This window comes from Colletes latitarsis, chromosome 4, assembly GCF_051014445.1.
Source record: "Colletes latitarsis isolate SP2378_abdomen chromosome 4, iyColLati1, whole genome shotgun sequence".
NCBI classification, from domain to species: Eukaryota; Metazoa; Arthropoda; class Insecta; order Hymenoptera; family Colletidae; genus Colletes; species Colletes latitarsis.
This window is the reverse complement of record NC_135137.1, coordinates 37,499,852-37,515,461: the sequence shown is the minus strand read 5'-3', so window position 1 is coordinate 37,515,461 and position 15,610 is coordinate 37,499,852. Positions and strand designations below refer to the sequence as shown.

Below are 15,610 nucleotides of genomic sequence, written 5' to 3'. Positions count from 1 at the left end.
TTAATTCGAGCAGAAAATCGGTTATTGTTGGAATATTACAACAGTTCGACGAAGTACGGACAATCTCCGATCTGCAAAGAGCTCGACGAACGCTGGGTCGTTCTTGGGAAAAATACAGAATGAAAAAGTAGGAGGAAACTATCTTTCAGGGGTGGCAGTTAGAAGAAGCAGACTTTCGAGTTTCTTGCGTTGCTTCGCGTCACTTTGGCGGATTAATTCCTGTCTGAGAGACAAATAGACCTGCACTCATTGCGCCGCGATCGTCTTTCTGCATCGAGGACTCTATGCAGATTAATTGAAGTGTCGTAGCCGAGGCTGCGTCGCAATCACACCGGGCAAAGGGGATGACGAGGATGAATTTGAAGAAAAAGAGAAACTCTCGTCGGTGATGAATCAGAACGCTGTTGCCGAGTCTGACTCGTAACTATTATAAAGCTGGCAGTTACTTTTCCGTGCGAAGAGAAGTCACGCTGTAAATATTACCCTTTGATCGGCGATGCGAATTTTTACGAATATAATCAGTTAGCGAATTCGCTTAAAACGGAACATTTACAAATTCGTTGGGCAAATATATTTCGATAAACTATTTTTCGTTTCCATCCCATTCGTAAATTAGAATCCATCGATGGGCTTGTTAAACCGATATCTATGCGTGCAGTAACCGCGGGCAAACGTTAATTCGCGAACGAATTTAATATTTTAATTCATTGCTCGTGAATAAAATTTCGATGGCCCATTGTTACTCGAAACGGTGCTGCGAATCTTTTATGAAATTTTCGATATTAAAAAATCTAGAGTTATTATAGTGGGGTTTTCTGTCAGCAAATACGGTGGTCCAGTTCGAGTTGATGCAGCTCACGTTCAGTTTCCCTGTCAAATCAGTAAGAAAGTGGAGTTTGTCGGTTTTCTGGAACGGTCGATTCGAATGATAGGTTGGTCGTTGGATAGCACTTGACGTCCGTTTGATTTGAAATCGGCGGGAGTCGAGTACTTTTCTCTTCGCGCCAGCGTCTCTGATTATTGATGTCCGATGGGGAGAACGCGCTCGAATCAAACAACGAAAGCAGGTGGAAATTCAAGCGGTACAATTAAGATCGATTGACCAATCGACGAGCCCTCGGCGACGGTACAATCGTAACTTCGTTTCAACGTTTCTCTTCCACGATCGTTCGAGCGAGTTCATTTCCTTGAGTGCTCGACTCCGCGAATCGTCTCGGTCGCATTATCGAGAAACAACGGGTCCAGGAATACGCGTACACCGGACCGTAATCTGAAAATGGAGACTTTGAAATATAATGAGTATCTACGCGCCACCGTATCGCGATCATTTCGCGTACGAGGAAACGTACAATTACGACCTGTTCGCGCCACGCAGAACCGATGACTAGGAAACGCTTTAGGGCTTTGTGTTACGACAGAAGTTCGATCATTGCGGGGAAATCGAGGATGAAAATTCCTGCGATAATCAACAACCGATCGGACGAAAATTAGCCTAGCTCGAAGTATCCTTGCCAATCATAGCTCGTATCTTACTTGTTGTTTACCGTTTCCTGCACTCGTTGACATCGTGCAATTATCTAGGTTCTACCGTATTGTTGATCGATCTTTGATTTCCAATTCCAGTCTATGACGTGCATATTAGATTGCACCGAAGTATAATATTACGAGAGGACAGGTATAGCAGCAGTCAAAAATTGTATATCGACTGTCGGGGAACGCGATACTGGGTTCTGCATTAAAACTGGATACTATAGTTCTCGATGCACCGTGGTCCAAAGTGTAAACCATCTCTGGGAGCGTAATTCATATTTCAATACGGCTGTATCGCATTAATTTGTGGCAGAGATAGTGTATTCGTGTCATCGTGCGGCACAATACGTAGCGTCGAGCGAATTTATGACTCGCTGACCCGACGCGGCGTTCAACATCGGTCTTTGTCTGGTTCATCGCGTTGGTGTTTCGCGACAATTCGCCAACGATCTTAATTAACGCGCAAATACGTTCCTAAATCTTTCGCGGCGCGCGCGGAGATATTTATATTCTAATCTGTCGGCGCGTTGCCCGTAACATCTCTCCCGGCATTTTTCCTCCGTGTCGCGATTCGTTGCGGGGGCGCGTTTTACTGCCTCGTAAATTATCTGTATCGCGTTTTATCGTATAGTTCGCCAGCAATTACTGCTTTGCGACACCGGTCGCGATACTGCGCGCAAAAAGGCCACTCGCGATTAAACGGCGATGTACGAAGCCGCGAATTAATCGTTCGCTCGATAAAGACCAGAGAAATCAGTTCCTGTATCCCCTACCTCGAGAGATCCGTGTCTCTTCGACACCAATTTTTAGTCATTTTTCTTTCAACCCTTCGTTGGTAGAACAAGACATCAAGATAGCTTGGAAAAATATTATATTTAGTGGCTTCTAAATGAAATAAAAGCGTACGAGTTAATTATACAACAACAATATTTTACACTGCAAATAATTTATATTATAATATTACCACCGACCACGGGATTACATTTTACCTTTCAAATTGAATTAATAAGTTCCTGTACTCTTCCCTCGTTAAAGCGTCGCGTCGCGTTTGCAAAGACTATATTCATGAAATTTGAATAGCAGAAAACTTAGTATTTCGCCGGCCGAAAATTTCCTTAGCCGAACGTTCGTGTTCGTCCATTATTTCGGTTAATGGGGGCTGCATTTAAATTCTATAGTTCCGTTGGAAGTCCATGACAACATGCTTTGTTATATCTGAAACCACCTCGCACGTTGCAGGGTAAATATAATTCTATTCTTTCCGCGACTCGATGCGTTCATTTAAACGATCTTTACCTGCTGCTGCACAACCACATTGGCGGTTGTTGCGACAACAGTGGCGCCCGAGGTGGAAAAGTCGATAAAAAAAAAAGAAAAAAGAGAAAGGCAAAATTTTCCTCGGCGAACGAGGGTCCGCGAATTTGGATTCATGAAACGGCGTTGCATCGACGGGATTTGTCAATGATATTTGCAGCGGAGCACCGTACAAAGCCGACCGGAAATAGGGTAGCAGTCGGATTCGTTGTGTACTGGAAAGGCTGGCGAACAATGAAATAAATATAGGGGTGGGGGGTGGAAGGCAATACGGGGGACGAACGGTGAAATCGCCTTTGCAAGAATACGCGAATACGGACTCTCTGTTGTCGGGAGTCGAGTTGCGCGCGAACGTGTTTTTTCAGGCACGTGACTGGAAATCAATTATGAGGGACTACAAAGCGTCGGGCCCATCCCACGCGCAGCGTCGTTTCAGACCAGAGACGCGGGACGCCTCTTTCGTTAGCCTCGATACGTGCACCGTAATGGATACGTGCCAGAACGAACGCTTCGTTACTCCCAGCCGTGATTATTAAAAATAAACTTACCTCTCCAATTGTCGTCTATCTGCAACTGGTCTAAGATTAAGATTAGACATTAGACTTTTGGTCAGATCGCATTCTTCTTTCCAAAACAGAAACTGTTCAGTTTCGCGTATTTCTTTCGACAGATACGTAGATTCTATATTCCAGAGCTCAATTAATCCACGAACTGAAAGTTTTCGGAGTCGCGACTTACGTGGTTTTGTCTTACGGCCGACGACCGACGAATGGCATGGCGGTCGGTTATTTGTTTATAACGGAATAATGTTCTACAGGGGAAAAACGAATAATTCTCTGGCCGTAGCTATCATCCGGGAAGTGGGAACAATGATATTCACACAGACTGGGCGCGGTTTCGGTGTCTGCTCGACCACGAGCTGGCCCACTTTCGTTCGCGTGTTTCTGAAAAACAAAGCTTCAGCTTAAGAACAACCGCGGATATTCAGCGCGAATCGCAGCTGCCTCGGATGCAGGAGCGGGTCAAGAGAAGCGCAAACATTTCCACGGAGTGTCTGTTTTAACTGGTTTTTCGCCCTCGTAACTTTCCTGCCTCCGGAAATCTCGTCGGTTCCGCAATTTAACCCTTCTACTTGCATATTATTAGAAAGTCTCAGGTAGAGATATTTACCTGCATATTGGACGACAAGCGATCGATTTACGAAAATAACTTGTCGTTTCAAAAACGTTCGAGCAGTTTAAGAATAGAAAGTGTACCGATTAAAGCCCGAGCAAGTACGTTTGCTTGCTCAACCGACCACCTTTTCTGTTATTCTTTTCCTCTGAAACGAACCACTTACTGCCCTAATCCCGAACGTTTTCATAATTAGGATAACGGTGTTTACAGGCGACGCGAACTGTTGTAAATTGCAGGCGAAACAAGTGGGACCCAGCGGTCTCGTTGTCGCTTGCAATCTCTTCTTAACGCAGTCCCGCGCAAACGATTTAAGCTGCCGCGAGCTTAAGAGCTTGACCTCAAACGAGCATAACACCGTCCCCAGCATTACACGAACATGATTTTACGAGCCGAAACAGCCTCAAGTATCACGATACACCTCCATTGAGCTACGCTGATACACGAGACCCATAGTGCGGCTTCGTTGTAACAATATTTCAGTGCTCGACCGTTGTTCACCATTAGTCGCGAATCGAATTTCCGCTCAGATTACCGACCGTAAATTGTTCTTGAATGTCTCGTTATATCCGGTTGAAAAAGCGATTGCTCTTCGATCGTAGAGACGACGTACGGCTTCGAAATTGTAAAGGTCAACTCGTATTATACCTAACGTCGCAGTCACAGGCACCTTCTCTTTGCTTTCGCGTAAAACGTGTCTTAATGTACGTAGGACCTTCTCTAGTGCTCAAATTTCCTCAAAGCACGGTCAATTAAGAAACGGTATTTTTTATATTACTTGAAAAAGAATCAGTTGTTCTATACTCTTCGAGAAAACCGACTTTGACAATGCATCAGACACGCGTGCGGTAGAATACGACTTGGACATTAGCGCAAGTAGAAATAGCGAGTGATGGCCAGGCGCGCCAGGCAAATCGTATTCAATCTCACGCGTGTTCGATAAATTTTCAAATTCAATTATCTCGAAAACCGAGCGTTATACGAACAAATTTTATTCCACTTTTTCACTGTAGAATCATCGTCTTCCCGATTGTAACGCGTCTCTTGCAAGTATATTATTTCTTTCGATTCTTTACATGCCCAGAATGCATGAACAAACCAAATCTTTAAGAAGCAATGTGGACAACGAGGAGAATGATCCTGATCTCGTAGATAAACAGAAACTTGGGGCCTTGTAGTCGTAGGGCAGCAGATTGTGTTTTGGTGTACGAACAGGGACGGACGTTGGGCGTGTTCGGACGACGTGGAATTTGGACGATGCGGGGAAAGGTTCTGTCGGTAGAAAAATATTTACGTACAAGGGATCGGTACATAACGCAGCCTCGCGATCTTGAGGGTAAACGTAGACTATATTCCGAGTCGGATTTCCCTCCTGGTCAAAGGAAATTAAATTGTTCATGCGAAGAGAAAGCACGGCTCCCGGTCGAAGCGTTCGCTCGGAAGTTTTACGTTTGCCTATTGTGCAAACTCTTCAGCCGTGATTCGTCGTAAAGGTTGACCCAGTTTTTGAAACTGTTCCAACGAGTTATTACGAATTCTTTTCGGGTGGGGCGAGAGGGGGGACGAACTAGCATAGAGTTCGGGGTTAGTGAAAAGGACAGCTCGCAGCTGCGCGTCGTAATACCTTGATTCCGATATGTTGGCACTAGCTGCCACGGCAGAAAACGAGTTTACGGTGACGTCGAAGGCGTATAGGTGGTTTCCTCGGGTTGATGTAACCCCTTCGTTTTACGAGCTTTCAGCGGAACGAGCAACTCGATGCACCGTCCGATGCGCGTCAAGGAAAACCTATATCCTCGGCTGATTCACTAACATAAATCGAACGACGAGGACTCGAGAAACAGCGAATACGCGATACACGTAGCGGTGTAGACCGTAGGTGTCGTGGAAACAGAGTTCCTTCCACGGTGATAATAAAAATAATAAATGGGAGGTCATATTTGATGTGTCGGGGCAACGGAAACTTCCACAGGTTGACAAAAAGCCTTTCACACCGAGCCAACTGCTGTATCGTAGTCGTAGCGAGCGCATTATTATTTCTGAATTCAATTGGAAAAGAAACAATTTTAAGTCAATGGTCAGTAAAAATGACAGGACGCAGGCAACTTTGACAAAGAGTATTTTATTCGGTTCAAAGTACATTTCTTCTTCAGGGATTCTGCACGGCGAACTAATGATTCAAATGACTATTCTGTTCTTTTTTGCAAACTGTCTTTAAGGTGACTCGTCTTGCCCATTTGGGCGTCCGGAATGTCGTTACAACGACTTCCTTTCATGGTTCACTCGCTTTGTTTCCGGACCGTACAGGAAACACTACGTCTCATCATCAGGAGTAATTGATTTGACGGACTTATTTTTTTCTTACAAACACTTTTAACGAGATCTTCGTAATTATCCATTCCATATACGGGTGACAATACTCGCTGTGAGACAAAAGAAAATTTTTTTTCGCGACTCCCTCCCCTCCTGGGGACGTACCCCGTTGTAAAAGGCTGTTCTAGGTCCAACCTCTTCGTACGCGGAGGATCGAGAAAAGGGAAATGGGAAGAGGCCGAACTCCCGAGCGATAATGTAAAAATGAGAAAGCACGCTGGCCAGATACGGGGGACGAAATGCTTTCCACTTGTATTCCGTGCGGTTTTCGCTAAAAACGAAAGCGACTGCGCGTAGCTGCGCGTTTAATTACGCGAAATGCATTTTCTAGCCGACCGGTTTAAAATGCAAGGCAAAAACGCACTAAAACGCCTGGCTTGGGCTTTCTAATTAAAATCTGTTTAACCAGAACGTACGGGGCGAACGCATAGTCACTTTCTTCCGGGTTCAGCACGACTGTCATCCATCGAGATTATATATACATTTACCTCTCGGATAATCTTATTTTATCGCAACCTTTTCGATGCCCGGAAAATGGCCGAGCGACGAGCCATTCCTTGTTTTAAACGTGAATAAACGCTGTTCTTAGTTTAGTATCGTGTACAATTTTTATGTTGACACCCTCCTAATTAGCCATCAGAACAGTTTAAGAGCAGAGGAACAGGAATAGCGAGATAAATAAAATTGTTATAGCATATAGCACCTAACTTAACCTAGATTAGTATCGATCAGGTTAGATAAAAATGCGGTCGTCCACGGTGAAACTAACCTGCAACCTAACCCTAACTCAAACCCAATATTTTAATCTATACAGTGTCGGGAAAATCGTATATTAATATAAAAAGTTCCACAAAAATCGTCATGTAATTCCTCGTTTATGAGCGACGAATATTCCATCCAGCGTCGAGCTTGTTAGGGATAGTTAAAATTTGTCACGTATTTTTCTCAGCTCCAAAATGCATATCGGTCGATTATATACTTCGGGACCGTGACGAATTAGTCTCTCCGCGCTATTGACAGCCGATCGAAAACAAATGGCCGTTACGTAGCCGTTTCTTGTTCGATTTGACGCGAAACGAGCCGTACACCGTTCGAAATTACAAGTCGATCCTTTTTAAGGGTTCGAAAGTTCCCGGGGGTCGGTCATAATTTAAACGACGAGCGTATGCATCAGCCGCGTTCCGGCGAGAGGTTCTCTATCCGGGTATAAATCAGGGACTTCCCGACGAGCGCCGTTTTCCGGAATCCTCTCTCTCTCCGAGCGGAATATTTTTTCGACGCGCACCATCTTTCCCAGGCGTAAGACGATCGGAGGACAAGTGGGCCGGGGATTCCTCTGACCCCGCGAACTTTATCGTCGCGATAACCTTTTTCCGCCTTCGACCGATGGAAACACTGAATCAGTATGATCGGATATCGCACGGTAGGTTAGATTCACTTGGTTATTTCTACGCTCCGATTTCTCTTCTGTTTTACACAGCAAAAGAATCGTCGTCGTCTCCCTGGTTGGCCTTATTTTTCTTATCATCGTCGTGTCATCGATCGCGATATCGCGGAAAAAAGTCGAGCGTAACGCGGCCAGTTTACCCTTCTCCCTTTTATTCGCAACAGCTGGCGAGGAGAAGCCCGAGGAGAATAGTCGTGGAAAAAACGGATACGGTCTTGGTTCGCGAGCCAAGCCGGAGCTTCATTCCGTTAATTGATCGCTGGTGATATCGGTACAAACCCATCTCCGCCCGTAAATTAATCCCCGGCAACTTTTTCCTCGACGATCGCCGGCCCTCGCTGTTCCGACGTCGTATTTTCTCGTTTATTCTCAGCTCTCGTCGCTGTCGTGCCGCGCCGCGAGAACTTTCGGACTCCCGTCGCGACGGAAAGGCACCCGGGTTTTCAGCTGGTTAAACTTTCGGAACTTCCCGATCGAATATTATTTCTTTGCGGGACCGGTTGTTCCCGTGGTCGTTGTTAATTAATTGTCTCGATAAATTGAGGCCGCGGGACAAAAACGAGGAAACGGACGGGCAATGTCGATACAGAGAGTGCCCGGGTCGCTATCGAGATCGCTTGGGAAGATGGAAAGTTTAATTGGCGGAACGATGCAAAGGACAGGGTGGCTCGTGCGTGGTTGTACCCGGTTGAAATTTACGCCTACCAATTAGGTTCGCGATCTACGTTACTCGCGTTGGTGTCGTACCACCCACGATTTGCGTTTGCCTGGGTTTAAACAATTTTTAATATGTGTCTCGGTTTATTCTTTATCAACTTCAGTGGAGAAATATATAGGAGAATCGTGTATGTTGCCGTCAGGTCCGAGGGGGCTAGTAAAACGTGCTTGTCAGATATTCCACCCTCCGGAAGGATACATATTTCGTGGATGACCGCGTCAATCTCGACGACAGCCTGTATCCAAAGGATCTCGATTGCGGGAAATAGAATAGAAACGCGTGCAAGCAGCGAGTCGTCGGTATGGGTACCGTCCACGCACGCGAAGTCTCATTTTTCACCGCAGGATCGTCGTTCATGGGGCTTCGACCTTCGACCCATGCAAATAGGGACTTCCCTCGTAAACGAGGAATCTCCTATCAGAATAACATTCCTCGATCCCCCGGGGGCAGCTTGCGTCGAACGAGCTTTATAAATCCCAACAATTTTCTATGGCGAAACGAGAACGAAGGGGGGAGGGGTGGTGAATTAATAAATTTAAATATCGATACGAGCCGTGGGTGAAGCAGAAATTCACGGTATTTCCATATAAATTTCCGTCGATTCGTGTAAACGGCGTGGGTACGTGGTGCGAAAAGTATCGATAATGGTTTGAACTGATTGGCGATGCGAAACGGTTCGAGGAGGGTCCCGATATCGAAAGACGGAATCCTACAATCAGAACGTTCAATGGCGGCTCCATTTGGGAATCCTCGGACAGCGGCGTTCGACCGCGAGCAAGAATCGTGAAGGTGCAAATTGCCGTCTAATTTGTCGTCCCTTTGGAAAGCAGCTCGCGTTCGGCCCGGTGGTCGGACGTACGAGAAAGGGGACCGTCGACGGGGAGCTGTTTCCGTGATGGCGCGTCGTTCGACGAATATTGGAAAAGCGTTATGAATTTGAAAGGCCTGCTGTCAGAAGTACCGGACAATCGCACAATGGCGGTCTGGACCGCAAACACGGCCGCGACGACCATCCTTCGGTTCGTGCTCGTCCCTCGACCGCATACCAAGAGGACGGTCTGCTAAATTTCATGCTAAAAAAAATTCAATTTTTTCCTTTCGCTGGAAAGTGCATTGCTTCGACAATTTATCCTGAAAATGTTGTCGGAAAATTTGGAAAATTGACGATTTTATAAAATGTAAACCCTATTAAAGCGTAGCCCTGTACGAAGACGCAAACTATAATATCTGTTGATAGTTTTGGATGTAAAAGAGCGTAATGATCGAAATGGTACGTATTATTGGGCGCGTAAGAAAAATAACGAAAATGATAATTGTACAGGCATGGCAAAAACAGTGTACGCAAATGGAGAACATATTATTCATAGTCGCAATTCTCAGAATCATAATTATACGCCCCAGGCATGGCGATAGGAAGTTATAAAAAGTAGTATGAAAATTAAGGTGTCAGCGAAGTTCACTAATGAGCGACTATTCACTATTGTCAGAAACGTAATTGCGGGCGCAGAAATACTCGACCGTACTTGCCATGTAAGAATGCCTAAATGCAATTAATTTTCTGCCAGAGAGAAAGAAATAAACTCAAATCCTTTCTCACGGATTTAACACTAATTATATAAAGGTACCGTAGTTCGTTTCGGAGAAAACTATTATTTACGAAAAATGTTGGATAGGAATTATGAAGATGTCCCGTATACAAATTTAAATTCATTTTCAATTAAATAAACAATTTATAATTCAGTTTTATCGCATACCAGTTCTTTGGGTGCATAGAGTCAAAGTAAATTACAAAATAAACATAGAAGACAGCATAATTAATAATAGCTGATATATTCATTGGATAGAGGATAAAATGCCCTTTAAAATGAGCGTTTGTACAAGTCGATAGCGTAATTAGTTCCGGAGATATGGGGATTTTAGTTTCAAGTCGATGCGATGGCTAGTTTCGGAGATACGAGGGTCCGAGCGTTTGTTTACGTTTCATTGATATCAATGAACTCGCGCGCACGTCAATAGTAAACAGTGCGTAGTAAATTCTTGGAAATACTACGTTTCCGCGTCACGGGACTGTCTCGACTCACGCGCGACAAGGAGGTACGGACGCGACGCGTCAGACGAAGAAAGAGATAGTTCAAAGTAGAAAAATTACCTTTTACATAAATTACGATATCTCTGTAACGAAAAGTCGGATCGTCAAAAACCAAAAGCCATTTTAAAGAGGAAGCTTCACCGCCGCCAACAATGGTCCAATTATTAATAAAACACTAGTAGTTTCGGAACTGCACGCGTCTAAAGTTTTAGTATTTTTAATACGCGTAAATAGGCTCTCGTAAGCCGGGGAGCGCGTGGACAGTGAAATTGAAAAAATTACCTTTTACATAAATTGCGATATCTCGAAAACGGAAAGTCGGATCGACAAAAACCAAAAGCCATTTTAAAGAGGAAGGTTTGCCGCCGCTAACAATGCCTCAATTATTAATAAAATACTAGTAGTTTCGGAACTGCACGCGTCTAAAGTTTTAGTATTTTTAATACGCGTAAATAGGCTCTCGTAAGCCGGGGAGCGCGTGGACAGTGAAATTGAAAAAATTACCTTTTACATAAATTGCGATATCTCGAAAACGGAAAGTCGGATCGACAAAAACCAAAAGCCATTTTAAAGAGGAAGGTTTGCCGCCGCTAACAATGCCTCAATAATTAATAAAACACTAGTAGTTTTGGAACTGTACGCGTCTAAAGTTTTAGTATTTTTAATACGCATTACATAAATCGTTTAACCGGTTAGACGACCGGTGGTGGTAGGTTTAGTGCTGTGTAAGACGAAAAAATTATATTACGAGATCATAAGACGATTATAAGTTTGAGTGGTGTTTGAATATTATATATATCGTGGGCAGAAAAAATGATGAGGGTACAATTCGAAGCACCCAGTGCACATCGAGGCACTTTGAATGTTGCAAAAACAACGTTTTAACTACGAGTAAACAGCTTTTTAAGCGTCGGGAATCGAGTCGCGTATAATTTGACGGCATGTAAATACGTCGTGCAATAAAAGAGTTCAGCGATCTCGATAATTGACTCGTTTCTCCCTTAATTACTCTTGAACTCTATTCTAAACGGCGCTCCTGGAGCTGTTATTAACCGGAGCGCCTGAAATTCAACGAGATACTTTTTCCCCCCTCAATAATTTAATTTGTTCCTATGCGAGGATGGTATTGTTTGCCAGGAAACAATGCAATTTGTTATCAAGCTCGTAGAAACGGGTGCAGATAGACCTTTTAAGCGAAAAGCTATGCACACGAAGACGCTGCTTGCAGCTGGCGGGCCATTCTCGCCCTGGTATAATACGATTCGTATTTACCTATTCGCAGTCGTCGTAGTCAGCATCTTAGAGACGCCAAGCCGTCGACGGAGGTCCGGGCAATAATAAGAAATTGATAGTAAAGGAGGCATAATTCCCAGTATACCGGCACTCGGCCCCATGAATTTTTCATGAATTCCAAGGCTGTATATATGCAAATCGGGGCTATTTTCACGATTCGGAATGCCTTAAACGCTTTAAATTTACGGCTGGGAATAGACGCGGTATAACGTAACACGGTTTGATGCTCGGGACCATTAAATTTTCACTTAACCCTGGCTTTCTTCCGTTTCCTTGTGTCACAATGTGGTCGAATTACGCGTCGTTATCTCGCCCCTGCTTTTGTTCGGACTCGCCCGTCCATTCTTTCGCCGGACCACCACCGTTCGACGCCGTTGCGGCCCGAAATTAAGCATTCAAGAACCTCCGTGCCCTTGGAAATCACTTCATCGCCTGTAAGCTGGGATAATCAATAGCCGTGCACCAGCTGCGGCGAATCATTTTTACATTCAGCCCTCGCAGGCTCGCTCCAAAATCTCGAGACCGTAGATGCAACTGACCCAAGTCCTGCCACAGGATGGGATATTCTGTGTTGGTTACAAACGTTGTGGCGATGGAAAATGTTGTCTACGATAATTGTTGGAACAAAGTTATGGGTCGAACATTGTTCAGCGGCGAAGAGAAATTTGGTCGACAGACATCTTGATCGCCGTTGGACAGTTTACATCTTACGTCCATTAAACGGCAGCCTCTTTTTTAGACGTTCGACCATGCCACGAAGTTCATCTCTGTGTTCAGAATTCGTCTCGGATTTCCGGCTTTGGAAGCTCGGAAACATTAGACGTTCCTACCGAACGGGATAATTTTCTTGAGAAGTAATATTAGCAGCAGGATATTCCTCCGTTAATGCATTACAAACAACCAAAACTTGTATTATAACGAGCATCATTTTTTAGAAATGTACGTAACAATAGAAAAAGAAAGATCAATCTTACGGTTCTGACCGCATTAACTTCTCTCAGATGTTCCCATAAATAGAAATTTTACCCAAAGTCTGCAACTCGGGACTTCGATCGGACGAAACTTCCGCGGCTTGGAAACATTTTTCATTTCCTTCAAGTTCGACTGATCGAGGTCCGACCGTAATTTAACTTCTGGGTAACTTCGCTCGCGCGTATCATTTGTATTGCTAAAGAAACAATAGAAGGCGAGGATATCTGTCCACTGGACGCGTCCGCGTTAAGAAACATTAGAAACGAGTTCAGTTGTTGCCACCACGGGGAAGAAAAGACCGAAGCAACCGAGGAGAGTCTTCGTGCACCTTTTGGTCGTTAACGGGTCCATAAGAGTACGCATAAACCGTGAAACGCGTTTCTGGCTGACGTGCATACACCTTAAACGTTAACAGCTTCATAAGGATATACGAGACGCAGGGAACTGTCTGCGTTTTATTGGCAGTAAAGTCGGATGCGGAGGAAAAAGGAAGAAAACTTTTAATAACTAGATCGCACGGGTGTTGGCGCATCCGATAACGAGGCTACTTCGAAGATCGAAATATTATGTTCGATTCGACAACATAGTGCACCGGCAATTTAAAGTCGATTCGAAGCAAACTAACGTTCCTCGGGTTATTACAAAGTTATCCCTACCATTTCGTCCAACTACTCGTATGGAGCTCGTCCTTGGTTACGTCCCGCGATAACTTGGGTTATTACTACACTACGTACCAAAGTGGAATACTAAAATTTGTACAAATTCATGTACAGTATAAATTCAAGGATCTTCAGATTCGTACTCTCTCGAATCGACGCAGTCCGATATCTGCTATAGTTTGCAACAACTCGAATTACTATTATTCGTTCAATTAACGTTAAATAGCCGTCGATAGAGAAAAAATGGCAATTTCGAAGAAGTTGTTAGCCTGCGCTAGGGGATGATTCGATAGAGTGCAACGAAAGGGTGTAATTAGGGCATAGGTCGTAAAGTTCTTGTGGGCAGCGGCATAGTGACGTGTTGCAAGTTGCAGAATTTTATTTCCCACCGCGAACTGGACGCTGCGGTATTTACGATCCGGCCAAACGATCGAATAACATGATCGCACGTGTACAGCCTCGGTTCGCGCGGTATTAATTAAAGGGTCGCTTTGAACGCTTCTCTACGCTTTCCATCCTCGATTTCCGCTGGGATTTCTGCGAGCCTTCCTCCCGTGTATCGAAAAATCATCTGCTTTCGAGTTGTCTTTGAGACGGTAGGAAATTTCGATAGTCTGAAATCAGAAAATGTTTGCTATTTCGAGGGGGTGCGGTAATGACTGAATTTTTCCTCGGTTGCGAAGTCTTTCGTGTTTCAATTCTTATTAAATTCAATTTTCATGCAGTCCCATCGGTAAAGAAAGAAATTATTATTTGTTTTAAATTATTTTGACCCTCTTTCCTCTATCGACATTCGCTGGAGGTTCGAAACATCTAAGGGATCGAGATTGAAGGTCAGTTATTAAATCAAGAGTCTTCCAAAAGTGCTTTGGAAATATTAAAAGATCCATTGAATAAATAAAGCAGAGCGACGATGTACGTAGCAGCTTCGTAATAATCTTACGTAAATCGATCGAACGCTTCCCCTTTTTGAACTTTCGCCTTGGGCGAGCCGAGCGAGTTTCTTCCCTCTTTCGATACTGACTGGAAGTTCCACAAACGCAGCGACCTTCTTAAAGCGCTGCGCAAACTAAGAAATCTGCGGCGGCTGGGAGGTGGGCTTTGAGTGGTGGTCGGATCAGGGTTAAAGGCGTCAGCGATTAGGGTAAACGATCCCGGAGGGTCTCCGAGCTCGCTCCCTCTCGCCGCGACACCCCAGTCTTGTTCGCAACTTGACATTAAAACTTCCCCGAAGTCCGTATCGACCATTTTCGAAACATCTTCTTGCTGTTTCAGCCGTGACAGACTGGATCCTGATTTTCATCCTACCCTGGACCCTGCTCAATCGGCTCATGTACTTAGTCGGATCACTATCCACGGTTTTGAGGAATGTCAGCCGTTCCAGCCGGAAGTATTACTCTACAAAAAAAGGTAATGTGTATGTAGAATACTAAAAGAACCTCGAACCAGGGATTAAGAGGGATAATTGGCTACTATACACTGGGTTCCATGAATTTTTGGTATCATATTTTGTAATACATCCAGAAAATTTGAAAATTTTACTCTGACTCCGCGGGTCGAGACTGAGTTCTTTCAGATCTTATCTGATAATGAATCGTTTTGATGATTATGCAATTAATCCTGTTAATCCTCCATTGATGGAAACAAGGGATCATAGAGTATAAACAGTAATAGTAGAACCAATTACACTAGCTAAATTTGTGATTGAGAATTATAATTTTTATCAACACGGAGTTTAGTTTACATTTACTAGCAATAAAGAAATTGAAGAGGCACAATTTATGCGATCGTTGTCCATTCCAGCAACTCTCGCTCAGGCGTATTTACAAATTTTGTTAATTTATTTGGAGCGCGTGCCGAGAAGTGATCGGCACACTGGCGTGAATTTCTAGGGTAAACAGGCTTGACACGGCAGGTCTCATTGCAGCTAATGCGTTAAACAATTAATTCAGCATTATTGTCGAAAAGTAAACCTTTGTATTTAACTTTCTACGTCAGACGAAAATCAATACTGCGGTAAACGTCACCTATACTCATCGTTT

The 15,610-nt window shown here is 44.2% G+C and overlaps 1 protein-coding gene across 1 annotated transcript in view; it reads left to right on the top strand.

The window, feature by feature from the left end:
• Positions 1-15,610, top strand: part of LOC143341396 (uncharacterized) — a 179,700-nt gene that overhangs the window by 46,738 nt on the left and 117,352 nt on the right. Inside the window, exon 4 of the mRNA XM_076764297.1 lies at positions 14,844-14,978. Coding sequence (XP_076620412.1) covers positions 14,844-14,978 — 135 coding nt within the window. The remainder of the gene's footprint in view (positions 1-14,843; positions 14,979-15,610) is intronic.